This window comes from Dermacentor andersoni, chromosome 2 (assembly GCF_023375885.2).
Source record: "Dermacentor andersoni chromosome 2, qqDerAnde1_hic_scaffold, whole genome shotgun sequence".
Taxonomy (NCBI): Eukaryota; Metazoa; Arthropoda; class Arachnida; order Ixodida; family Ixodidae; genus Dermacentor; species Dermacentor andersoni.
The window spans coordinates 146,481,488-146,507,178 of NC_092815.1; the positions used below are offsets into that span (position 1 = coordinate 146,481,488).

Here is a 25,691-nt window from a genome sequence, read left to right on the forward strand (position 1 = left end):
GGAGGCATTGCGGAATCAGAGTGTAGACGAGCCATATGTAAAAATACTGAAAGATATCTATAGCGGCTCCACAGCCACCGTAGTCCTCCATAAAGAAAGCAACAAAATCCCAATAAAAGAAGGCGTCAGGCAAGGAGATATGATCTCTCTGATGCTATTCACAGCGTGTCTACAGGAGGTATTCAGAGACCTGGATTGGGAAGAATTGGGGATAAGAGTTAATGGAGAATACCTTAGTAACTTGCGATTCCCTGATGATATTGCCTTGCTTAGTAACTCAAGGGACCAACTGCGATGCATGCTCACTGACCTCGAGAGGCAAAGCCGAAGGGTGGGTCTAAAAATTATTCTGCAGAAAACTAAAGTAATGTTTAACAGTCTCGGAAGGGAACAGCAGTTTACAATAGGTAGTGAGGCACTGGAAGTGGTAAGGGAATATATCTACTTAGGACAGGTAGTGACTGCGGATCCGGATCATGAGACTGAAATAATCAGAAGAATAAGAATGGGTTGGGGTGCGTTTGGCAGGCATTCTCAGATCATGAACAGCAGGTTGCCATTATCCCTCAAGAGAAAAGTTTATAACAGCTGTGTCTTACCAGTGCTCACGTACGGGGCAGAAACCTGGAGGATTACGAAAAGAGTTCTAGTTAAATTGAGGACGACGCAACGAGCTATGGAAAGAAGAATGATAGGTGTAACGTTAAGGGATAAGAAAAGAGCAGATTGGGTGAGGGAACAAACGCGAGTTGATGACATCTTAGTTGAAATCAAGAAAAAGAAATGGGCATGGGCAGGACACGTAATGAGGAGGGAAGATAACCGATGGTCATTAAGAGTTACGGAATGGATTCCAAGGGAAGGATAGCGTAGCAGAGGGCGGCAGAAAGTTAGGTGGGCGGATGAGATTAAGAAGTTTGCAGGGACAACATGGCCACAATTAGCACATGACCGGGGTAGTTGGAGAAGTATGGGAGAGGCCTTTGCCCTGCAGTGGGCATAACCAGGCTGCTGCTGATGATGATGATGTATTCTGGCCTTTAGTCGTGCGGCACGTTGCGAACGGAGCGAAGTGCGGCGTGACTGGCTCGCTAATCGGGAGATGGTGAGAGGCAGCGCGTTGGTGACGAACGGGCGCGATTAGCAGCAGCCGCCACAAACAGACATTCGCTCATGTAGTGCTTTGTTTCCATACAGACGACGCGTGCTACTCTGGGGCCATTTCGTAGCTGCCGTCGCCGCGAAGCCCGTCTTGCGCGGCACCACCCTTTTCTTCTCACGCTTTCGTCATGCCCTCCTCCCCCACTTTCCGCCTTATGGTCTCTCTGCACCCTCCTCCTGGGCTCTCCTCCTCGCGCTGTCTTCGCTGTCACTGTCTCTCATCCGTGCTCCACGTTTGCTCTTTCATCCTTCGCTGTGTTCGTTCGCTCGGTTACAAGGGACAATGCAGACGATCGCCAAAGGAACAGCCGCCTAAGAGCTGCGCTCTAAAATTGGCTGGTCCTTTTTTCAGAGTAATTGGTCATAACAGTAAAGTGAAACATTTCTTCCAAGAAGCAGTGGAATTATGTTGCGCATTCACAAATACAGGTCCCCTTTAATGTGCGCAGTCCTTTATATTATTAATTGCACTTTCGCTAGAAGGGTCAAGCAATGACTGTGATATCAAGCATGCAAGGCGTGTGTCACTGCGCCGAATAAACAGCACCTAGATGATACCAGTCGTCATAGATCGATCCGACACGGCCATGTGTGCGTATGTGGCAAAAGTGAGTCTTTAGAGGGTTAGAGCTCCGTCGGAAGCGCGCGCGCTCACCCATACGCATGTTTAGGGAGCCGCAGAGGCGTGAAAACGACATGAGCCACCGCGGCGCTACCGATCGGGGACGGCAATCAGGGGCGGAATATTATAATGGTTCGGAAACGGTGCACTTCGGCGCTTGCGTCACTAAACGGGCCGCTCCCAAGCCTGGAGATGGAAGACGGGAAGGACGCTGCCAAGAGACGAGAGGGTACCACCTCTGAAGTCCGCGTCATCATATCGCGCGTGGGACTGGCCAATGTTTCTGCTTGATAATTAGATATAAATTATGAATTAAATATTATCTGGCAAGTTATAAAGTGTAAACACGCGGCGACGGGCATTTACGCAATGCTTGAAGTAATTTATTAATGTCATTATTTTTCATTCTCAGCCGACAGGTGGCATCGCAAGCATAAATGAATGCAGCGCCATGTCGTCTGCTACCCGGAGCTTGCGCAATGCACGCACCAGGAATGCACTGCCCGCACTCCCTAACTAATGGGTGCCACCGAACCGTGAACTCGGTCTTAGAGCGGACTTTAGTAGCGGTCTATATAAATTTTCATTCCTTTTTCGCTCTTGGTCGTCGGCTCGCACATGACTCACACGCCGTCGCACTGCCATTAGTGCTGCGATTTGTCGCAGGGCGCGTCGCGTGATAAAGCAATGGAACATGAAATCGATCATTACAATATACGTGCCCTGCATTGCTGTCATGAGGTGCACATGCTGTGTCACGAAAGGGGAAGACAACAGCGACGACGATGAGGGCGCGAGCATGATCGTGCAATAGCAACCGCAAAAGGAAAAGAAAAAGAATAATTACCGGTAATGCTCGTGGCGCGAGCGTGGTACGGGGGAGCGGCGCCATTGTAACGGAGGAAGCCAAGAGAAGAAGGCAACAACGGCGGAAGAAGCAGCCTGTCGGACCATGGGCCCGGGCTCTTGCCTGCGCTTGGTGTTCCTGAGCCTACGGCTCAACGTGTAAGCCTTGTGTTTGTCTGTGGGGCATCCAGCGGAGCACCAACCGTGGCACAGTTTCTATGGTCCCGGCCTTCTCTCCTGGCATACGGTCGTGCCTCGTCGTGCAACGTCGTCTCGCCTCCCAACTCCAGCTAGGATATTTCAGCAGCAGCCCACTCGTCGTATGCACCATTCCGGCCGTGACCTTGTCCAACGCCCCACACCGAATCACGTGGTAATGTGTGACCTTTGATGACTTAATTTTATAGTTTGCAGGCTAGTTATGGACTCCATACTTAGCAGTGGTCCATATTAGTCTTCGCTACCAGTTATATGTTGTTGAATTGATATAAAGCGTTGTTTGTGGATGTTCGACAGAGATTATACGCTTCGTATTTGCTTTCCTGAATCGGCCTGTATTGACGACGTTAAAGAATCGACTATGGTGTAAAACGAAATCTACAACGTGCGTGCTATACTGTGAAACTGAGGACGAAAGTGCGGCATTCCCGAACTACAGGAAAAACGGGCCGCCAAATAACAGATATCTGCAGTCTTCTCATCCTTATTCTGCAGTTTTATCAGCCGAACGAAGGAAGCGCTGGGGCATCCTAGATTGAGCCCTTCTGACTGCTGAATGGTGATCTGCTAGCTATTCACGCTAGCGATAGCACGGGGAATGCGACGTCACCATGCAAATATCTCCTTGGCATTGGCTGTGACAGCCGGTCATATAGGAAAGCTGACCCAATCCTGCTACCTGCCAACACAATAATTGCGAGAGCAACTTCGTGGACAGTGTTGGCAACAGAGATCTTGGTCATTCCGATTAGTGCTTCGCTTCCGACAGACCTGCAGGCCGATGGTGATGAACCGCAGCGCGCAAATAGTTTGCCTCCGAGGAATGGCCACTGGTACGCTTGTACCCGAGTTTCCTCCCGTTCGCAGCGCAGCCTGCAAAAGCTGTTCTTAGAAAGCTGACAAGGGCAGTGTAAACGATTTTCCTTCATCTCTTCGAATGCGTATCGCACTTCGAGCCGTCGTCGACACTGAAAAAGCAACGCCGATCAGACAAGGGCGAGTGACAGATTCCGAAACAACCAACGCACGCGCGCGCGGCGCCAGCGTGTCTCCGGGGCAGCGCGGCCGGCGCTCGCGGCCACTGTCGCAAGCCAACAGCCATGCCGCAGCCCATGAACCCAAAGCGAACTGCGTCTTCGCCGGTTCCGCTTTGCGCTGACGACGGGTTCTCTTTGAAAGTGGTTGACACGTGCGGGACGTGTTCACAATTTGCGGTGCCACCCCGCAGTCTCTGACAGCCGGTGACGCAAGCACAATTCTGACCAATCACCTGAGGCCAAGTGAACCGTTCGCTTTCCGAACTATTATAAGATTTCGCCCCAGGCGTCGGGTTAAAAAAAAAAAAAAAGAAACGCCAGGAATATGGCGCAACCCTTAAGCCCGTAGACGCCGACTGACTTTTCGATCTTTAGTACACTTATATGTGCGCAAGCTGCCGGCCTTGTTTTCTACGTAATATTTCAGCGAAAAAAAAACACAAATTATACCGAATATCACCATTAAAACAAACAAACGTCGCCGTGAGCTCCATTTCTTTAAGAAATGAAACCTTTCTCACCTTTCTACGCCTTGTTTCCTCACCATTAGGTAGGCATAAAACGGCAGTCTATCGCCCATTCGCCGATTGGAGTGAGGATGATTGCGTGATGTGCGTACATATGAAGCCATAATACTCTTCCAGGTTAAAAAGATGAACTCAGTCATGATGGGATCAAGGAGTAAGGACAGGAAAGGAGGCATGGGTCTCCGTTTTCGATATGAAGACCAATAAAGGAACAAAGCCTGCCATAGTGCGACCACAAAGTGAAACGAAAGCTATAGTACGCGTGTAAGTGAGACATATGCTATCGGTGCAGCAGTACAGCTACGTCATCTTGTGACACAATGCTAGACGCGCATTTGAAGACATTGGTTCCTTTGGGGTGTGTCTTGGTAGTGTAAATTTGACATATTGATGGTTATTTGACATATTGATGGATATCGGGCCTTGGGATGCGCCCGATATCCTTACAGGCGTAGGAGCCTGCTTCGTAGAAGTTTACGAAGCTAGCTGAATGGCACACTGTAAATACGTAAGAAGAATACACATTCTTTTAAAGAAAATGGCTTCAGATACTAAATAAGGTATAGTAAAGGGATGTCGCAAAGGTCGCAAATATCTTAGTGAGCGCAGGTAGTAACGACGCCTGCAGAGGCATTTACTGTTTGAACAAGTTGGTGTAAATGAATATCACAGGCTGTCGCAGACTACCATGATCTTTAACTGTTACTATACACATGGCATGTACTTCATGCGTGCATGCGCCCTGTGCCTGCGCCTTGCACGAAGTCGTGTTTCCAGATCGATATGATATAGCCCGTAACGACTTGACGCCTTTTTCTTGCTTATTTGATACACACTGATTTGGTTGTACTGCTGCATACAACAGTGAAAATACAAAATGTGCTTTGTCGGAATGATTGCCACATCTAAATGTCAGAGTGAGACCGCCGCTGCACAGCATAATAGACAGCGGGCAAGACGAGGTAGCAAGACGAGGCCTTCACTAACTTGAGATCCATGGATATGTGAATTTCTTGAGTTGATAATTACCTAGTAAAATGCTAGTAAGGGTCTGTGAGATGTAGTAACTGCTGAAGTACTACTGTGAAGTAGCTGCTGGAGTAGCTGCTGTGGCTTAAGTGCACATCTTTATTTTTCTTTAATGGCTCCGTGATGTTTCAGGGGTAACGTCTGACGTGTTCCTTCTGAATTAGCGTCTCGAAGGCACGCCGCATGACTTGCATGGCGACGGCGCACACATAAATAAAATTCCCGGACCTAAGATGAGTTGTTTGCTAACGTCTTTACCCCTACGTGACATATAGCAAGTAAATGTAGTGAAAACTCTGGGTGATGTTAGCTGAGCCAATGAAACACCTACGTCATCCGAAGTGCTGACGTTGCATGGACATTCTTTTTTTCTTCTCAGCCAGGCAACTGGACGCTGGTCCTATCGAGTCCCAGTGGCGAAGTTGTGAGCGCTAGCATCCGCGTGGAGTCGTGGATGAGAGACAGCAGCGTGGAACCAGTGCGCCTAACGTGCAGGGTACAACATTTGGTGCGGAGCCCCAAGCAGGCCACGATATACGCGCACGTCACCAAGGGCGTCGCTATCGTGCTCAACGCAAACGTCGAGGCGGAAGTACTGACGCCCACCAAGACACACGCTGTGCCAGTGCAGTTGCATGATGATGGCTTAGGTAAGTTGAGGCTATGAATACAGACTTGCGCTTCAGTTTGGCGTGGTCCTTTTTTTTTGCACGGGCAGTGATGTAGGCAGGAGATGCTGGGCCAATATTTCTGTTTCCACAAAAGTGAACTTCGACCCAGTACTTTTTATTATTGCCTGCAAAGCAGTGCTATTTACAACGGTAATTTCTTTGACACGAGTCAAACTTAAGACGAAGCTTCCAGTTCTGAATCTCCAATCTAAATGAACGGGAATAGAGAAACCACTGGTTCTGACGAGATTTGTTACAATTAAAAGAAGTTAAAATTTTGTAAGTGTGGAAAGTGGATCTGCAATTTATGTCATCAATTGTTGGTAAACGAAATTGCGAATTAGAAAAATAAGAATAACCAAAGCATCGAATTAACAACTTCCTAAGTTTGCACTGAAACATGACGTCAAAAATCTGTACACTGCTCCTCGTAATACATCTAAAGTGGACAAAGTAGATGTAATATCAACGCTCGAAACGGAGAGTCAATTTTTACGTAGAACTGTTGAAAATCCCTCGCAAAATTGGTAACAATTTCGCGTGAGCTGTTAACTCGCACATCAGATTTGTTCGCTTCAGATATTCTAATGGGTGGACTATACAGAACCGCGATTACGGTGCAGTGTTGCGGATTCGTAAACCTTCTACTTTAATTTTCTTGAAACATGCCAATTTTTTAAAATTGCTGTTAAACGTGTGAAACGCTAAATTGCAATTCTACTTCATACATTTGCTAGAAATTATTTCTCTTTCTCCAATGCAACACATTTTAGTCTTAACAGTCAAACAGCTATGCGTTTCGCGCGTATAGACAGACGTCTGGAACAATGGCGATAACCTTGTGCTAGCGTTGGGTTCCTGCCACCATCATGGAGGGTTGACGTGCGGGCGAACGGAGGACGGCTGTGGGCCGCGCGGACTCTGCACCCTGTACGCCGATGATGCAACAACCTGGGTGACCACAGGGCCGGACGGCAGCATTCAAGACGCACTACAGGAAGCAGCAAACAGTGTACAAGAGTATGGAACAGCCGGAGGACTCGCCTGCGCATCTGATTAGTTTGAACGCCTGCTTGTATTAAAAAAAAGCAATAAGGCCGATATTCCACCAACCATCACATCGCATCTTAATGGCAACCTCACCCCAAGGGTAGACAGACTACGTGTACTAGGACTTCACATACAACACAACGGGAAGGCCACACATACCCTACACATACTAGGTCAACAAATCACCCTAGTAACACACACGATAAAGCGCATTACAAACCGTCGACAAGGACTCCAAGAAAAAGGTGTACTCCGAATCGTGCAAGCTCTCATAATTAGCAGATTAACGTACCACCTCCCCTATCGTAACCTGACTCAGACCGAGAGGCACCAGATGGACACCCTCCTCCGTACGACACTAAAGGCAACGCTGGAACTACCCCAACATGCGTCCACGCAGCTCCTACTACGACTCTGGGTGCACGACACCATCCGGGAACTAATCGAAGGTCACCATATCAGCCATTTGCAACAACGAACAATGCAGGGGTACCTCATTATATCCTGGCTAGGATACCAAGAAAACCACAACAGGAAGACCGCGCACATTTTTCGCTTGGCATTCGAAACAAAATTCACCCAGCCCCCATTCCCCGGGATATGCATCCTGACCGTCATAAAAGCCGAAGGCAAGCAAGAGCACAAGTTCTGGCATGACTCTTTAGCGATGACACATAGGACACACCAGTCCTATGGGGCTCTTGCATTGCCCAGAGGGCGCTGCGAAAAAGGTGCTAAAAAGCGCCCTCCGTCCAAAAATGGGTCGTACCAAGCTCTGTCGTCTGCTTCGGAGAGCACGTTTACAATATGGACCCGTCACTTTCGGTTGTGTTTTATCACGGCCTGCAGCGAATATCGGGCGCTGAAGATTTTTTTCAGGGGTGGCACGCTGCGTAAAGGCAAGAAATTATGCAGTGCCGAATACGTGTACGCCGTTTAAGAATTAAGCGGCGAAGTTTTAGCGCGGTGTCAATCGCAAGTGAAGCGAGTCGCGTACGAAGTAGAACTTCACGTAAGGTTTGCACGCTGCCCGATTCAGGCGCACAAACGCGAGGAAATGCTTGCTATAAATGAATCCACAGCAGCAATAAGCAGACATCATGTGTACGGAACTGCTCGAGCACACGACGGTACGCGCCGCGATGTACGAACTGCTCGAGCGCACGATCGTACGCGCCGCGACGGCAGCGGTCTTTCGACATGCCGCGAAACGGCAGGCCTTCCGCAATCTTTGTTGACTGCATGCCGCCAGACAAGTAGTTATACCTGCACTGTGGTAGCAACCATCTGTCCCTTTAGCTTTGATAAATAACTGATGCAATGCATATGAACTCGCACGTATACGTGCGAATCGCGCTGCAGCGCGAGCTCGTGCGCTGCTCGCTTGATGTAACTTTTAATGACAGCGCTCGAACATCGATCTGCTGTAATCAATACTACATTGCTGCGCTGCCTCAACATGCTGGCTTGAGGTCAAGTATGAGCACATTTAACTTTCTAACCTGTACTGCTCGTAGTGGGGTAGTGAATTGTCACCGAATCAGCCCGGCCATTTGTGGTCATTTGCACACACCTGGTCACTTCACCACTTCGCATCGGTCGAATTGTTAATTGTCGCTGTGGCCGGGTCTACAATCGTGAATTACCAGCCATGCCTGCTGCTATGTCGGTCTGCTGTCGGGACTGTAGGTGCAAAAGACCGAAATTTAGAACGCAGATAATCAAGCAAGCTTCAAGGCAGGCGAAACAGTCAGCATGGCGCGAAGTTTCGCTTACTCAGCGCGACGAACTGCAGCTATGCAGCGCGCCCGTAAACTCCACTTCGCGAGGCCTTGAAGGAAAACGGTAGAATCTGATGTTGGGATTCAGGCCTTCTTGTTCATGGCAGCCCACAACGCAGAAGTAATGACGGTGACGCCTTTTCGTGGCTGGGCTAGGTCTCTCCGGACCGATTCCTTCTGCTCCCAGCATTACATCCCACTGCACACGGAGAGTCCGTTTTCGTTAAACTATAGGCTGCGGCGAGCTCGCAGCGTGGTCGGCATGGTCTGTGAGAAGTGACGAGCCTTTTCGCACTCGCAACAGGGCAGAAAAAAGTGCGAATCGACGCAAAACTGGGCCTAGAAACGTGCTTCGCCACAGCCAGGGCTCAATACGACCCAAGCTGGTACGACCCAGTTGTCGTTTCCCGCGCCGCCACTAGGCGCCGCTACTATACCTCAAACTCCAGCGCAAGACTCCCATACACCAACGTGGCCCGGCAACAACAAAGACGTGCCGTGTGTCTAGTTGCACTAGATAGTAGCGACATTCTGAGGGCTTCGGCCATGCTCAACAATGTGGACGGTGACACGGCGGAAGAAGCTGCTATCGCCCTAGCCATCGTATACGCTTCAACCATACCGGCACCGGATGGACCCATCACAGTGGTCACTGATTCACAGGCCACTTGCAGCAATCTAGCAAAAGGAATGGTGACGCCCTATACACAACGCATCCGTAAAGCATTACACCCCACAGCGTTACACAGGATGCGCATCGTCAGGACACGTGGACATACCTCTCTCCGTGGTAATCAAAGCGCTAATGCGGTAGCCCGATATCTCGCTAACTGGGTGCCATTGGAAGAGCTGTCCAACCCAGTCGACGCACTGACAGAACCACTGAACTACACTGCAACTCCACAACATTACAGAGCTAGCAGGAGACACTTCCCCCACCACATAATTACCTTAATAGAGAAAACGCCGTCACCTGGCGACAGCTTAAAATTCACAACCCTGTCTCTTTTATCTTCACCCCTTCCACCTCACTGTGATGCAGGTTCTTGTGTTCAAAGGTTCTGACGGTGCTCTGAGGCGGAGCTTCCGAGAACCTAATTGAGGACAAAGCCGTTGGTTTCAAAAACACAAACACAAACTTTTGATAAAACTAGAAAGATGCATAAAATAAAGAATAGAAAGAAGGCATAAAATAAACACTCAAACAGACCCCGCGGTAAGAAACACACTTAGGGCTAGGGTGGCGTTAACCAGTGCGTGAGTGCGGGCTGTCCACGATGGCAGGGGCACTTAATAGTCTCGACGTGGAGACGCGGCGACAAGATGACTAGAGAAGTGGCGCCGGTCTCACCAAAGGTCGGGCCGTTGGCCCGTTGATCAGGTGACCAGAGCAGGCTAGCTCTGGCTGGGAGAGGGAAGGCAGGCGGCTTGGCGGGGCAGCTGGGTGTAGAATTCGGGCCCGTAGTCCGACTGCTCTCGTCCTGCCCACGGGCGCAGAAGCTCGCCGGCCTTGGGCAGCTGGCGGCACGATCGGGTAGAGTGGCGACGCACAGGAACGGGTTGGCAGGAGGCCCCGGTCGGGTGAAGTCCTGGTGACTCGGGTTCGGAACCCGACGGCCTGTCTTCAACTCCCGGTCCGGTGGCCGACCTTCTCCTGGTGTCGCTTCCTGGAACGCTCCCTGCGTCTCCCCGCTTCTTCCAGCGCATCAGACTTTTGCTCCCGCTCTGGCCGATTCGTCATTTTCTGATTGGCTGTTTGACGCTCCGTGGTTTCTCCTAGTTGGGTTGGCGTTTTTTCTTTCAGTTCCTGTCCTTGCGCCGCGTGTTCACGTGCCGGACGCTCTTCGGCGTTGTCGTTTACTTTCCAGCAGGGAATTCGCCTCGGCGCGAGCACTCCTTGCCGTCTGCTTCTGTCCTTTCCGGCCACCGCACCATGTCGCGTACTACACACATCACACCCACACAATATCCCTCATACTGTCTCTACTGTGGAGCAAAGCCCACAGTAGCAACACATTGCACTTGAGAATATCCACACCCTCCGGGTTACTCCCAATTCCTTCACTTTCCCCCTGGGAGACTGCGCTGACCATCTTAGACCCGCAAGAGCAGCAACGGCTGATCCGGCGGGCAAGCGGAGTGGCGCGAGCCAATACGGCCCTGAACTAAGGGCTCCACTCAACGAGCAAGTTTCCCCACCTCATAAGAAATAAATGTATTTTCTCTCTCTCTCTGCTACAGGTCTCCCTGGGAATGTTGTGATGTTCTGACGTACACAGCGTGTTCGATGCGTAACATATAATTTCGGCACGTTCCTGCCCTTGCACCACGAAGGCGTTGTTGAGTGCTACAATGCAAAAGTTGCGACGGGAAGAGGCCTTGACTGCTGAAGCTACAACATTTGTCCAGTCTGACGTCGTTCACGATTCTATGAGGGCAAATTAGAAAAAGAAAAACTCAGTACTCTTCCACTCTGTGAAGAAGGATGACCAGTGAAGCTGTGTATGTGGGCTCCTTAATTGCGAACTACGCCTCCACCGCGGGCCGGCCCGGCATTGCACTAGCTTCGGGATCGGCGCACGTATGGGGAGTGCTTAACGCCTGTTCCACCTCCGCCGTGGGTGGGCCCGGCATTGCACTATCTTCGGGATGGGCCCACGTATGGGGAATGCTTAACGCCTGCTTCACCACCGCCGTGGGTCGGGCCAGCATTGCACTACCTTTCTGATCGGCCCACGTATGGGGAGTTGTCTGTCTACACACGTCCTGGGGGCCCTTGCACTTCACAGCTTCGCTGTAAAATTGGCTACGTCTCTGTGTTTCTTAATTAATAAATTAAATAATATAATAACGACGACCAACGGGAAGCACTGACACGAGCGCGTTCGCGCGGTAGCACCGAGGGTCGCCAACGCGCCCGGTGTGGAAGAAGACGCTAGATCCAATCCTGATGAAAGCTTTTTGTTAACGCACCAACACCACCCTGAGGAAAGTAGACCTTAACAATAAAAGCGCAGCAGGTTGCGATAGCTTGTGTGCTGGTGCAGCAATGCAGCGCCATCATCTAGGATGGTCGATACGGCCTCGGAAGCGCTATAAAGCATTCGGCCACATTATCGGGTCACCGGGTCAGCTTACTGTCGCAGCCACTGCTGCCCGCCATATAATCCTTGGCTGTTGGAACGCTGATCCTTGGAAAGGGAATGCTATCGACTACACGGCTTTCGACGAATGACGCACAGCTCACGATCCCACTGTAGCTCATGACTGTGAAAAACGCGTAACCATAATTATATGATGGTTAAAATCAGTCTGAAAAATGAACGTATGGTGCACGCGGTCCGTAGCAGGGCCCGCGCGGCCCACGAACTTCCCACGCACATACTGCGCTCACTCTCAACGTCTACCATACACGTTGGTGGCGCAAACCCAATGGGCGCACAGGGTTGTCGGCATTATGCAAGACGTCCATTTGCATAGGAAAATTAGAGTCGACCTTGAGCTAAACTTTCTGTTTATGGATAGAATACCATCTTTATCGTAGAGGTGCTTGGTAATGAGAAAAAGAGAACAGGGCTTTTACGAGACAGTTCCGTCTATTTTGCTAGATAAATGTTTTATCTGCTATGAACTACTGCATAAAATGCTTCACGAATTCTGCGCAGGTGCAGACAACTTGGCAGACGATGGCATATACAGCGGTACCTTCGTTAATTTCGACGGCCCAGGAAGGTACTCGGTTACTGCTCGTGCAAGCAGTTCCAAACGAACGCACTTGGAGTACATTGACCGGAACCCTTCCAGTCTCCCGTTCTCATGTGCCAAAGGTATTCACTGTCATCATCTCACCTCGTAACATCTTGTCATTCGGTTACTCTAGATGAAGGCTGGGTGGGTTATCAGCATTATAAACAATGTTTCAAGCTAGAAGGAAGACGAAGTACAAACTCCAGCGCCCATCCATGTGCATTTCGTGGTCAGGCTTCGTCTTCGTTAGCACTGTAAACATGCTTCATAATGTCAGTCGGTGCTTTGTGCTCATGTCTTGGTGGCAGCGATTTTGCAGCGGTGTTTCTTGCAATGCCACTTGTTGTCGCGATTCGTCAGTGGTCGGAGCGATGCTCCGCCCGCGTTGTTAATGGGATCAGTGGCTGTTAACGGTGGATGATAAGAGTGGGCATAGAATCGAGCGGAACGCATTGCTACATTACACCGATCATTGAAGCATGGCTGTGGAACCGCGTCAAATGCTTCGGTAAACTCGAGAGTTCCTGTGGTTTGTGTCACATTTCAAATGGTACGCGTCTCAGACGACGTGCAGTCTTTTGCGCGTGTTTCCTCTGCCCGCAGGCCACATGGTTGCCGGTCACTGGCGGTAGCCAGCGAAGTCAGAGGAGGAGATACTACTCAAAATATGACATTAGCAGGTATAAGCACAGTATATAGGGTAAGGCATTAGTAATCAGTCAGCATATGAAAGAATCACAAGGCAGCTGTTCTGCATAAAACTGCGGGAGAAAGATACGCTTTCACGCAGCGAGTTGGCATTGTGCACATCGTGCGTGCACGTTGCGTCACAGATAACACGAACTCTCGCGACGCGCCAGAAGGGTTTCGAAAGAAAAGAAGCGTTTGACTCAATTTGCCTTCTTGGCACTGTCAGACCATTTTTTTCGGCTATATATCTAATTAACCAAAATTATGGACAGTGCATTCTGAAAGTGTTGGCCGGTACCGTGGGTACGGGCTGCTGTTTACGCGCCGCTCTTCATTGAGCCTGCTTGATACCAACTTGGGTAACCGGTTATGTGAGAGAGGAAAATCTTGGTGATTGTACAGCTTTTAGTATGGATATCGAGCACCTGTATTATTCCTTGCCGCATGACGGGTTGCTAAATTACGTGAAGGAGTGCATTGAAGAACAAGTGCAAGAGTCGGTTTTTATTGACAGATGCGGTGTTTCCACGGGAGCTTTTCTAGAAATTCTTTCAATGTACTTGAAGTCGACGCTGATTGGGTGGAAAGATGGCGTTTTTCTACAGAAATCAGGCATTTGTATTGGCTCAAAGGTTGCCCTTATTCTTAGCAATATTTACCTGAGTAAGGCTGGCAGCTGCTTAGAGAAAGCCTTACGTGATAGCGTTATCAAGATATTTCGTTACGTTGGTGATTACCGGACTTTCTGCAATAGGGAAGGATTCGAATCCGCTGCTACCTCAGTAAGTGAGGAATTTAAACTTTATGGAGGAGCATTAATGTTTACCAAGGAATTTGCTCAGCGACGCGTAATTCAGTTTCTTGAAATTTCCTTGGTCTTCGAACAAAATCACGTTGGTTGGCAGTACTCCCCAAGATCTTCGAAGCGGTTGCTAAACTTTCAATCCAAGCATTCCAAAGAAGTAAAAAACGGAATTGCTATGTCGTGCCTTAAGTCTTCTCTCACCAGATCCTGCATGCACAAAATTAGCGCCAGTTTTAATGCGCAGGTCCGGCGCCTATTAGAAGCAGGTTATTCTAGTGCAGCAGTGACCACTGTGGCTGAGCTCCTAAAGAAGTCGGTTTCGAGTGGGACGGGCGTGATTACAGAAAGCAGTAATAGCAATAAAAAGAGTAGTGGCTATTCCGTACATTCATTCAGTGTCGCACAGGCTTAAAAAAGTTGCAAGTAGATATGATGTTAATGGTGCTTGCACTGCTCCCAATAAGCTTGGTAAGTAAAACACTTGCTTGAGCTAGTTGGTTCATGCTTGAATTAGTAAAGGCAAGGCACAGAAGACCAGGACTCAAGAAGAAGAACACAAACGACAGGACAGGCGCCGGTCCTGTCGTTTGTGTTCTTCTTCTTGAGTCCTGGTCTTCTGCGCCTTGCCTTTACTAATTCAAGCTAGGTAAGATATGCGCTGCCGTACAGAGGAAAAATGAGCAGGTAAAAGGCAAAAAAAAAAGAACAGAGTTTTGTCCAGTGAAGCACAATAAGAATAAGTTTTACTGACTGTCGTATGGGTGTGGTTTATAAAATTCCCCTTAGATGTGGCCAGTTCTACGTAGGGCAAACGGGAAGGTGTATCAATCAGAGGCTAATGGAACATAAAAGGTAGTTAACCGGCGGATCGCCTTCTAATCTTCCCCTACATTGCCAAGATTGTAACCGCACGCCAGAGTTAGATGAATGCGCGATAAGATGCGCGTCTTATGGTAGAGGCATGGCATATCTATGATGGTGGAAGTGCATGCGTGAGTCAGCCTTCGATTACTTTACATAAGGAAGAGATTAAGTGCCTTAACAGTTATCTCTCACGTAGACCGGTATATGTACCGGACTGACACACGGTGATACCATTCCTGAGCTTGCGCAGATTTGTTTTGTGGCTTCTTTCTTTTTTCGCCTCAGTGCTCTCTTCAATTGATAGTCGGCGTTCGTGTTGTCCACTTCTATACTCTTGTGTCCTGTGTGCACGCCTCACCTCTTTTTTGCGTAATGAATCCTTACCAAATAGCTCAGCTTTCTGGCGTTCTAAAATACATAAGACTGTTCATAATACCTTACAGGCACGCTGAAGGGCATTAAGAACGGTGGGTGACCATTTCTACAGGACAGAAAAAAATTGAGGACGCTTAAGCTTCCCTTTTAAGAGTGGAACGCGATAGCATTCAAAGATCCTTGAGTGATTTTCACGCTTCCCGGCAACGTTCACCGGGAAACTCTGGCGGCGAATGCTATACACGAAGGCTAGCGTTGTGGTTCTTTTTTTTCAAGCGATAGCTTTACTGGCCGCGAACTTGCGATTTCGCGGTGGCGATGCTCTGAGGAGGCACATGACGTCACAACGCGCCCCTCGCCACGCATATTTCTCTCTCTCTCGCTCCGTAGTCACTACTGCGCATGCGCCGCTAGTAGCACCGTGCCACAGGTGTTCCGCCGCTGCCCAGCGCCGCGCCTTTAACCCGCCTCCATTTGGTATGACGTCACCCCGCGTTCCTCGTCGTTGCGCTCGCCTCTGCTCGCTTCGCCAGCTGCATCGCATGCCTGATAACATGTCGGAGGATTGAAAAGGAGAGCTCGCGTGTGCCGCAACCAATGTATGGACGGTGACGATTCTGATAAGCAGAAGGAGGCCTGGAATCGACATCGGAATGCGATGGAGAGCGAACGAATCGCCCAGGAAACAGACGAACAGCGAGCCGAACGACTGTCTAAACGCCTAACAAAGCTAGACAACCAGACTAACCTGGACTTGCAATCAAGTTTAACCAAGGCTAACCATGCTATGCCTTAGCTTTCGCTACGTATATCCTGGCATAGCCACTACCCTGGCAAGCCTGGCAAGCCACTGGCAAGCTGGCAAGCCACTGCCATTTTTTTTTTTATGGTGCGCACTGAATCGAGGGGTTCGCGCTGCTGCTACTAAGACCTCATATGGTAGCCGGAAAGCGCTATCGCGTTAAAAGGGGTTTGTGTTTGAATTTCCACGTAAAAGAATTATGTTTTCTCGTCTATTCAACTTACAATCTGGCGCTATCATGTCTGTAGGTATTGTGTAAGTCGTACTTTACAAATTTTCTACGTACTGTACCTTGAAAAATTCAATTAGTTAATTAATTTCCTTGTGCCACATGGAGGGCCTGCGTAGTTGGGTATGTGTGGAGGAGGAGGAATAAACTTTATTTTTGCACAGCAGATCTGAGACTTAACGGCCTCGACCCCTTGGGCCCTGGCGGCATCTTCGGCCTGCTGGATTGCCTTGAGTTGGTGTTTCGGTGCCCAGCTGAGCAACGCGGTATCCCACTGCTGTCTAGTCTCGTTTATTTTATTCCGCGTGGGTGTCCGAGGACAAGCCCAAACCATATGCTGTAGGTCCGCCCTTTCTTGGCCGAATCTATCCGTGTAAAGGCCCGGGTAGTAGCGGTGGTAGGCCACCGGGTTCGGATATGTATCTGTTTGTAAGAGGCGCCATGCCGTCGCTTGCCGTCTACTGAGCGAGCAGTGTGCCGGGGGGAAATGGGCCCATCCCAGTTTATAGTGTATGGTGATCTCTTTAAAGCTGGTCATCCTGTCTGTCCGTTCCCAGTATTTGTTGCTTGTCACCTGCTCGGTCCGTCAGTTCTCGAGCCAGGTTGTGCGCTATTTCGTTCCCGGGAAGGAAGGAGCGTGCGGGTGCCCATATAATGTGAATGTCTCGATCTTCACGAAAGTTGTTTAAAATTAGCGCTTTTGGCGAGATTGTTCCTTTTGCATTGTTCTTGACGGCTGTCTTGGTGTAGCTTACTACGATGTTAGCCTCCGTGGAGGCTATTGCCAGCGCTAAGACAGCCTCCTCCGCCACTTCCGCCTTGCCAGTTTTTACCGTGCCGCTAACTCTGCAGTCACCCTCTTTGCTTGTACCAACTATCGACATACTCTGTCTATTTGCGTACTCTGCGGCGTCCACACAGACCCCGTCCCTGGCATTACGGAATATTCTGTGGAGAGCTTTCGCTCTTGCGATTCTTCGATCTTGGTGAAACTCCGGTTGCATGTTTGTGGGGATTGAGGGTATTGATAGTTCTTCCCTTATTTTCCTTGGGACGTCTCTCCGTACTCCGTGCTTTGTTTCGTAGGTTATTCCGATGTGGTCTTCCCGTCAAACTCTGGGTATGCGTGGCTCGAAATTTTTTTGCCGGAGGGATGTCCGACGCTGGGGTGCCGTCGCCGGATTTTCTACGACACGGGGCCCTTACCGCCATCGCGTTGACAAGTTAGCATCAAATAAAAAGGTAACGAAACAAAGGCTACAAACAGTACTTCAGAACATCATTTGCAGTGCTATCAAATAGCCTATACAGAAAAGTTTTGCAGTTTGACATGGATGCGATGTGGTCCGGAAGATTGTTCCAATTTGGAATAGCGCGAGTCAATGATGAGTTAAATGCCACCAATTGACCCTGTACGTGCATCAAACTGAGCCTGTTGTAAAAGCGTCCTGACGTGCGCACAGGTACCCGAATCGGCAGACGGAGGGATTTATTGATATGAATGTACGTATGAAACAGACATAAAAGAGCGATCAGACGGCGAGTTTCTAATGACTAAAGTGAAATGTCTATTTTTTTCGGATAATGCTAGAAAGATCGTCGTAGTTACGCATGATGAATATGACTGATCTATTCTGAACAGCTTCCAACACGCTGATAAGGCACTCCTGATATGGTGATTATGTAGATGAAGCGAATTCTAGTAGCGGACGAACATAGATTATATGTGCTAATTTCCGCACATTAGGTGTGTTGCGCAAGTTTCTAAGCCGATAACCGATGGACTTAGAAGGTAATAAAAAGATGGCTGGTACACGCGTAGACCTGAAAAGATACGGTATAAGGTGGACGCCAAGTTATTTGTACGATAAGGTATTACAAATTACGGTATTAGTAATCGACCAGCAAAACCCTGAGTATCTTTTTACATAATGCAGACTCTTGGGGCCAAGCAGGTGGGTTGTTTCAAAATTACAGCCATAATACAAAAAGTCACAACAGAAACCGTTTCGATACTACTGTAATAACATACATAATAAAGCACGAAATAAGAACACTGGAATATGTTTCAAGATTAGTGCAATAAAATGTAATACCATATAAATGAATGCAAAAGAACAACGGAATTTGTTTCTAGACTAGTGCAATAATAGCGCTACGATAGCAGAGATGTGAAATGGTGCAACACTGCTAATTTGGCGTAGTAGGAGGGACTAAGACGACACCTGGATTAATTCGTGCCAATTGTGTGTGGAAATTAAGTATCCTTGTAGGTGTAAATTCTAGCAAAATAAGGTGTTAGTTAGCCTCATGGTGCTTTGCGGGTCTGGTTAGGAACGGCAATATATACGGTGATGGACGTGTCGCAAGTTCTTGATTAAGAAGCAACAAAAGGAAGTCGATTCTGAAATGCCATTGGCTATCATTATTTCCGACGGAAAATCAGTTCGTGTGAATTTGTCGTAAATAAACGAGACTGATTTAATCTGTATTATTTCAAGGCACCTAATGTTTAGTTGCGTATACGGGTCCCATGCTGCACTGGTGTATACTAATTTGGGTCTGATTAAGGAATAGTAGCATACTAGTTTAACATTGCTTGGGGTGGTCTCAAGCTTACCTTTTAGGAAGCAGAGCCTTCGAAAGGCAGATGAGAAAATATTAACATGTATGTTCCAGGATAAGTGAGTTGTCAATGTAACGCATAAGTATTTGTGATGATCGACCTTTTTCAATCACTATGGACGAAGTGTGTGTGTAAACGGCAGACAAAAATTTCTTTCGACATAAGGCAGCCATCTGCAAACAGTTCAATTTGCACATCAGCAGTTATTGCATTACAATATTGTTAATGCAAGCCAAAAAGAGCAGGGAGCCAAGGACACTACCCTGTGGCACCCCTGACGCGACTTGGAGACTGTCAGAGAACGTTGTGTTATGCAATGCTAGTGTGTTACTTCTTGTTAGTCAGGTATACGGAGATCCAGTTGATAAAGATTTGAGGAATGCGAAGGATTCTAAGCTTTAAAAATTATGGGGTTTTACGTGCCAAAACCACTTTCTGATTATGAGGCACGCCGTAGTGGGGGGACTCCGGAAATTTCGACCACCTGGGGTTCTTTAACGTGCACCTAAATCTAAGCACACGGGTGTTTTCGCATTTCGCCCCCATCGAGATGCGGCCGCCGCGGCCGGGATTCGATCCCGCGACCTCGTGCTCAGCAGCCCAACACCATAGCCACTGAGCAACCACGGCGGGTGATTCTAAGCTTTAAAACTCGTTTATCATGCGGGACCTTGTCAAAAGCTTTGCTGAAATCAAGACATATTACCTCTGTTTGACCGTTGTTATCAAGAGATAAAGCGAACGAATTAACTAGCGTTACTAGTTGGGTTATTGTTGAAAACCCTTTTCGAAAGCCATGGCGGTACTCTATAATTACACCATTATGTTGCAAAAATGTGTACATACAATTAGAAATAATATGTGGTACCAGTTTGCAGCATTGGGAGGTTAGTACTACCAGACGACAATTCTGCATAAGTAACCGGTCTGCCATCTTACACATCGACAACCCGGGCAGCTGTCCACTCATTTGGCAAACGTGCTGTCATGAGTCAGACACGGAATAAAATCACATGAAATTCGTCAACAAAGTTCGGCATATGGCTTGAAAAATATGTTAGGAATTTCGTCAGGACCATAAAAACTCTTCTTTTTCAAGTTAAACAGCATACTACGTACACCAGCGTAAGATATAAAATTCACCTCTGTTAAATGGGGCAATGTGTCGAGGCCGGAGCTAAAAGAATAAAAAGAGCTAAACCATAAACAGAATAAATCACGTAGCTCGCATGTGAAACTTACGCTTGCGAATATATTTAGCGAACTGTAAAAAGTTAGTGACTGTAAGTCATGTCCATGTCACTGCTTGATTACATTAAAAAAAATTTCATGTAATATTTGTTATTGAATGTGAGAATTGTAACTTAAATAAATTCACGGACTTTAAGTGCCAAACGCATGATTTGACAATGAAGCACGCCGTAGTGTCTCATTATCAGAGAGACCGTCCTGGACTCTCGACAACTTTCGATCGCCTAGACTTCTTTAAAGGGCACCCTTGCACTGTGCACAGACGTTTTTGTAATTGCGGCCACATCGAGATGCGGCCGCCAAAGCAACTAAGCAACCACTGCGGGCGATGTGAAAGCGCCAGCAAATAGTTTGTTTTATTTACTTAGTACTTATGGTAAGGCATGTTCTGCTCTATCGGTTCTATAACGTGTTCGAGAATAAAAGAATCAGTCGGTTAATGCCAAGAAGGTACGTCGCCGAATTTCTTTTGAGATTTGATAGTTCGAAAGGCACGCCCGTTTACTCTAATGTTGCACTTTTCTAAGTGCGTAATAGTTTGTATGTGTAAATGTCTATCAGCATTGTAACTTTGTTTGTGATAAAGCTTTTCAGCACGGTCCAAGGCTGACGCATTTCGGATTGTGCGACGCACTTTATTTCGTAGTGAAAGAATGGCTAGCCAGCAGATTTCGAACAAGGCTAAGGAGTGGGTGCCGAAACAGCTTATTCATTTTCTGCGGTTGGCGCAACGTTTTAATCAACTTATGATTCTTCGGTGTCGAACTGATTCTATTAAGCTTTGTTGATGTTACCCCGAGATCAAAGCACAAAAATATTAGTATGAATTTAGGAGGGCATAATATAGATGTTCTTTGTTTTGTTTAAAGAAATAGGAAGTGTCTCACGATCACGAGTAGGAATAACAACTGCGTTACTTTAGCAATAATTTCTTTACGTGGTCATTCCAGGACATGTGCTCTGATGATATGACACCAAGTACTGTATACGCAATGCCTCGTGACCTAGAGCGTACCGGAATCTTGGAAGAACGCTAGCATAATCCTAATACATAAGAAAGCGGACGCCAAAGACTTGAAAAATTATAGACCGATCAGCTTACTGTCAGTTGCCTACAAACTATTTACTAAGGTAATCCCAAATAGAATCAGGAACACCTTAGACTTCTGTCAAGCAAAGGACCAGGCAGGATTCCGTAAAGGCTACTCAACAATAGACCATATTCACACTATCAATCAGGTGATAGAGAAATGTGCGGAATATAACCAAGCCTTATATATAGCTTTCATTGATTATGCGAAAGCGTTTGATTCTGTCGAAACCTCAGCAGTCAGGGAGGCATTACGGAATCAGGGTGTAGACGAGCCGTATGTAAAAATACTGATAGATATATATAGCGGCTCCATAGCCACCGTAGTCCTCCATAAAGAAACCAACAAAATCCCAATAAAGAGAGGCGTCAGACAGGGAGATACGATATCTCCAATGCTATCCACAGCATGTTTACAGGAGGTATTCAGAGAACTGGAGTGGGAAGAATTGGGGATAAAAGTTGATGGAGAATACCTTAGCAACTTGCGATTCGCTGATGATATTGCCTTGCTTAGTAACTCAGGAGACCAATTGCAATGCATGCTCACTGACCTGGAGAGGCAAAGCAGAAGGGTGGGTCTGGAAATTAATCTACAGAAAACTAAAGTAATGTTTAACAGTCTCGGAAGAGAACAGCAGTTTACGATAGGTAGCGAGGCACTGGAAGTGGTAAGGGAATACATCTACTTAGGGCAGGTAGTGACCACGGATCCGGATCATGAGACTGAAATAATCAGAAGAATAAGGATGGGCTGGGATGCGTTTGGCAGCCATTCTCAGATCATGAACAGCAGGTTGCCATTATCCCTCAAGAGAAAAGTGTACAATAGCTGTTCTTACCAGTACTCACCTACGGGGCAGAAACCTGGAGGCTTACGAAGAGGGTTCTACTTAAATTGAGGACGACGCAACGAGCTATGGAAAGAATGATGGGTGTAACGTTAAGGGATAAGAAAAGAGCAGATTGGGTGAGGGAACAAACGCGAGTTAAAGACATCTTAGTTGAAATCAAGAAAATGAAATGGGCATGGGCAGGACATGTAATGAGGAGGGAAGATAACCGATGGTCATTAAGGGTTACGGAGTGGATTCCAAGGGAAGGGAAGCGTAGCAGGGGACGGCAGAAAGTTAGGTGGGCGGATGAGATTAAGAAGTTTGCAGGGACGACATGGCCACAATTAGTACATGACCGGGGCTGTTGGAGAAGTATGGGAGAGGCCTTTGCCCTGCAGTGGGCGTAACCAGGCTGATGATGATGATGACTTTGGCGCACTTTTCAACTTTATTTGTGTATGGACCTAGGACAACGCAATCACCGATTGAAACCAAGGTTTCAGCCGTACGAAACTATACACGTGTGGTTTTGTATTGGTTCAAATCAACATATTCACATTGCACTATCTCTTCAGCATGCGGCAAAAAGAACTTTCCTTCGTTATAACATTTCTAATGTCAACGGCGTCGATTAGTACTGAACAGTCATCAGTGGATATACATATGTATTTGCTTTTCTCATATATGGTAACTATGGCATTGATATAAAACGGAAGTGTCGTCCCAGATCGCTTCCCTGGACATAATGAGCGGTTTATGAGCGTTGTTTTTGGTATATTGCGAGTGGGCGTTGAGGCGTGTTTGAATAAGTTGAAGTGTGCTTCCACGGATGCGACAACACGCCACTTAATGGTCTAATAGTATTTGAAGCAGAACTTGATCGATAGCTTTAGTAAAGTATGAAAAATACCCATTATCAGCAAATTCCCTACGGAAAAGTAACCGGTATGTCCCGTAAGTTCCGTTCGTATCCGATAATTCCATATGATCTATGGGTGAAAGGGGGTTCCCAAATCGCATCTCATATGGCTTCTTATGACATTATTAGAAATGGGAGCATTGGGGCGCATTGCTTTTCTCCAGTATCGATGCTTTCAAAATTCTGTAGTATTGTCTCTCTTTCAACAAGCAATAAGTTTTCATAGATGCGCTCTGTTCTAAAATCAAAGTGATGTCATTGTAGGTCATGTAACGTGCAAAAAAGTTATTGGAGAGATTTAGGGAAAACATGGGGAAGGCTGGAGAGGAAAATTAAATACGATGAGGAAAATGAGAACAAGGTAAAAGCAGGAGCTAACGTTTCGACAAGTGGACTTGTCTATTTCAAGGCTCCGCCTTGAAGATGGCAAGTCCACTTGTCGAAACGTTGGCTCCTGCTTTCACCTTGTTGTCGTTTTACCATCATATTGGAGAGATGTGATTCTAAAAAAAGACGGTAGAAGGTATACAGGACGATAGCTCCATATCGAGTTTTTTATCACCACCATTGCAAAAAATTGGCAGTAGCTTAGCTCGGCTATGCCAGGATATACGTAGCGAAAGATAAGGCATAGCTTGGTTAGCCTTGGTTAATCTTAATTGCAAGTCCAGGTTAGTCTGGTTGTCTAGCTATGTTGCGGCGCTTAGGCAGTCGTTCGGCGCGATGTTCGTCTGTTTCCTGCGCGATTCGTTTCCTCTTCCATGCCTCCTCCTGCTTATCAGAATTGCCGCCGTCCATACTGCCGCCTCAACTGTGGTTGCGGCACACCGAAGCTGTCCTTTTCAATCCTCCGACATGTTTTCAGGCATGCGATGCAGCTGGCGGTGTGAGCAGAGGTGAGCGCAACGACGAGGAATGCGGTGTGACGTCATACCAAACGGAGGCGGCGGAGAGGCGCGGCGCTGGGCAGCGGCGGACCACCTGTGGCTCGGTGCTGCTAGTGGCGCATGCGCAGTAGTGACTAGGGAGCGAGACAGAGAGAAATATCCGCGGCGAGGGGCTCGTTGTGACGTCATGTGCCTCCTCGGAGCATCGACACGGCGAAATCGCAAGTTCGCGGCCAGTAAAGCTTAATAACAATGACTCTAAGGATATGCATGTTGGCAGAAGAAAAGTTCGTTCGAAAGAAATGCGTTAAATATCTGCATTTGTACCGCTGCGACTAAATGTAAAGCATGCCTTAGTAGCATAAACTGAGGGTCCTCCACATCTCGATTACTATTGTTCTTTAAACCCTGCAAAACTGTCAATATTTCCGAAATGCAAATAATGTACTTGATAACTTTGAAATACACTGTACAATATATTAAAGCGCATTAATTGTGGGGTCCGCTGTCAAATAAGCGTTGTCGCTGGATACTGAGCTGTCAGTGTAAAGGACTTGTGCCGCGAGTGCGCGCAAACGAACGCGTGAATGCACCGCGTTTGCTGCAGCACGCCAAGCGCTATTTGACGAGTGCCGTGCGCTTGCTCTTTTCGTCTGCAGCCTAAAATGCCCCCACTAGACACGTAGATCCGCCCGCTAACTAGATAAGGCACACTGTAGCCTGGCCACGTTTATTGATCGTTCAGGACCGACGGTGTTCCCGACGCACGCATGAGGCAACGGGATTTCTGCCCGCAAGGCAAGTCGGTGCCACGGCATCTGTCACATTCCGCGTTTCTACTCAGCCGGTGTAGCGTTCGGAGAGCATTTCGTGCCAGCAGCGCTATTGGCTGCGACCACTCTCTTCATTCCTATCTGTCATCTTTCCGTCCCATCTTCCCTTCCTTTCCCACACTTATGACCGATGTTAACGTGCCAGCCGCGCGCTAGACAGTTACGGTGTGGTCGGCAGTTCTTCCCCTTCTTTTTCAACCGATCTCGCCCTCTCTCATGATGGTAATTGTTTCCTCAAAATTTCTCTCTCTGCAGGATATCAACTTGCGTCAGCGGAATCCACGTCGTCGAATCCACCGCGCAGTGCTCGGTCGCGTCGGTCTGCCCCATTATTACTAGTGCAAAGGTTTGCGGTCGGAGGCAGCTTTCAAGTGACTACTGAACTGAACGAAATGAGCGTGCCGCCAGGGAACATACGCGATCTTCGTGTAATTGGCAGTTCAGGTTCGTGCAACGGAACGCTCAGTGTTCGTCTCTCATGGACGTGGCCTGGCGGCCATCTAGACACAGGCACAGGTGAGTGTTCGCGAGCGCTCGTCTTCGGGCAATAATATTAAGCGATGTTTATTTCTCTCTTTCTATTGACCTTTTGCTAATCGGTGTGATTATTGCTTTAATATCAGCTGACACAGCAAAAATGAACAATGCCAATTAATGAAAACACGTACCATGGGACACACACTTTCTGCCAGCTAGAGCTGCAAGCTGAACTTTGGATGCAGGCGAAAGCCAAGACTACGGCGCCAGCGCATAACAGACGCTACGATATACAGATGCTAAGGAAAACAACGATT

General features: G+C 47.8%; 1 protein-coding gene across 1 annotated transcript in view; it reads left to right on the forward strand.

Moving 5' to 3' along the window:
- The first annotated feature begins 1,748 nt into the window (after positions 1 to 1,748).
- LOC126540953 (calcium-activated chloride channel regulator 3A-1-like) overlaps positions 1,749 to 25,691 on the forward strand; it is a 29,490-nt gene continuing 5,547 nt past the window's right edge. Inside the window, exons 1-4 of the mRNA XM_072286173.1 lie at positions 1,749 to 1,769; positions 5,821 to 6,091; positions 12,609 to 12,770; positions 25,153 to 25,413. Coding sequence (XP_072142274.1) covers positions 1,749 to 1,769; positions 5,821 to 6,091; positions 12,609 to 12,770; positions 25,153 to 25,413 — 715 coding nt within the window. The remainder of the gene's footprint in view (positions 1,770 to 5,820; positions 6,092 to 12,608; positions 12,771 to 25,152; positions 25,414 to 25,691) is intronic.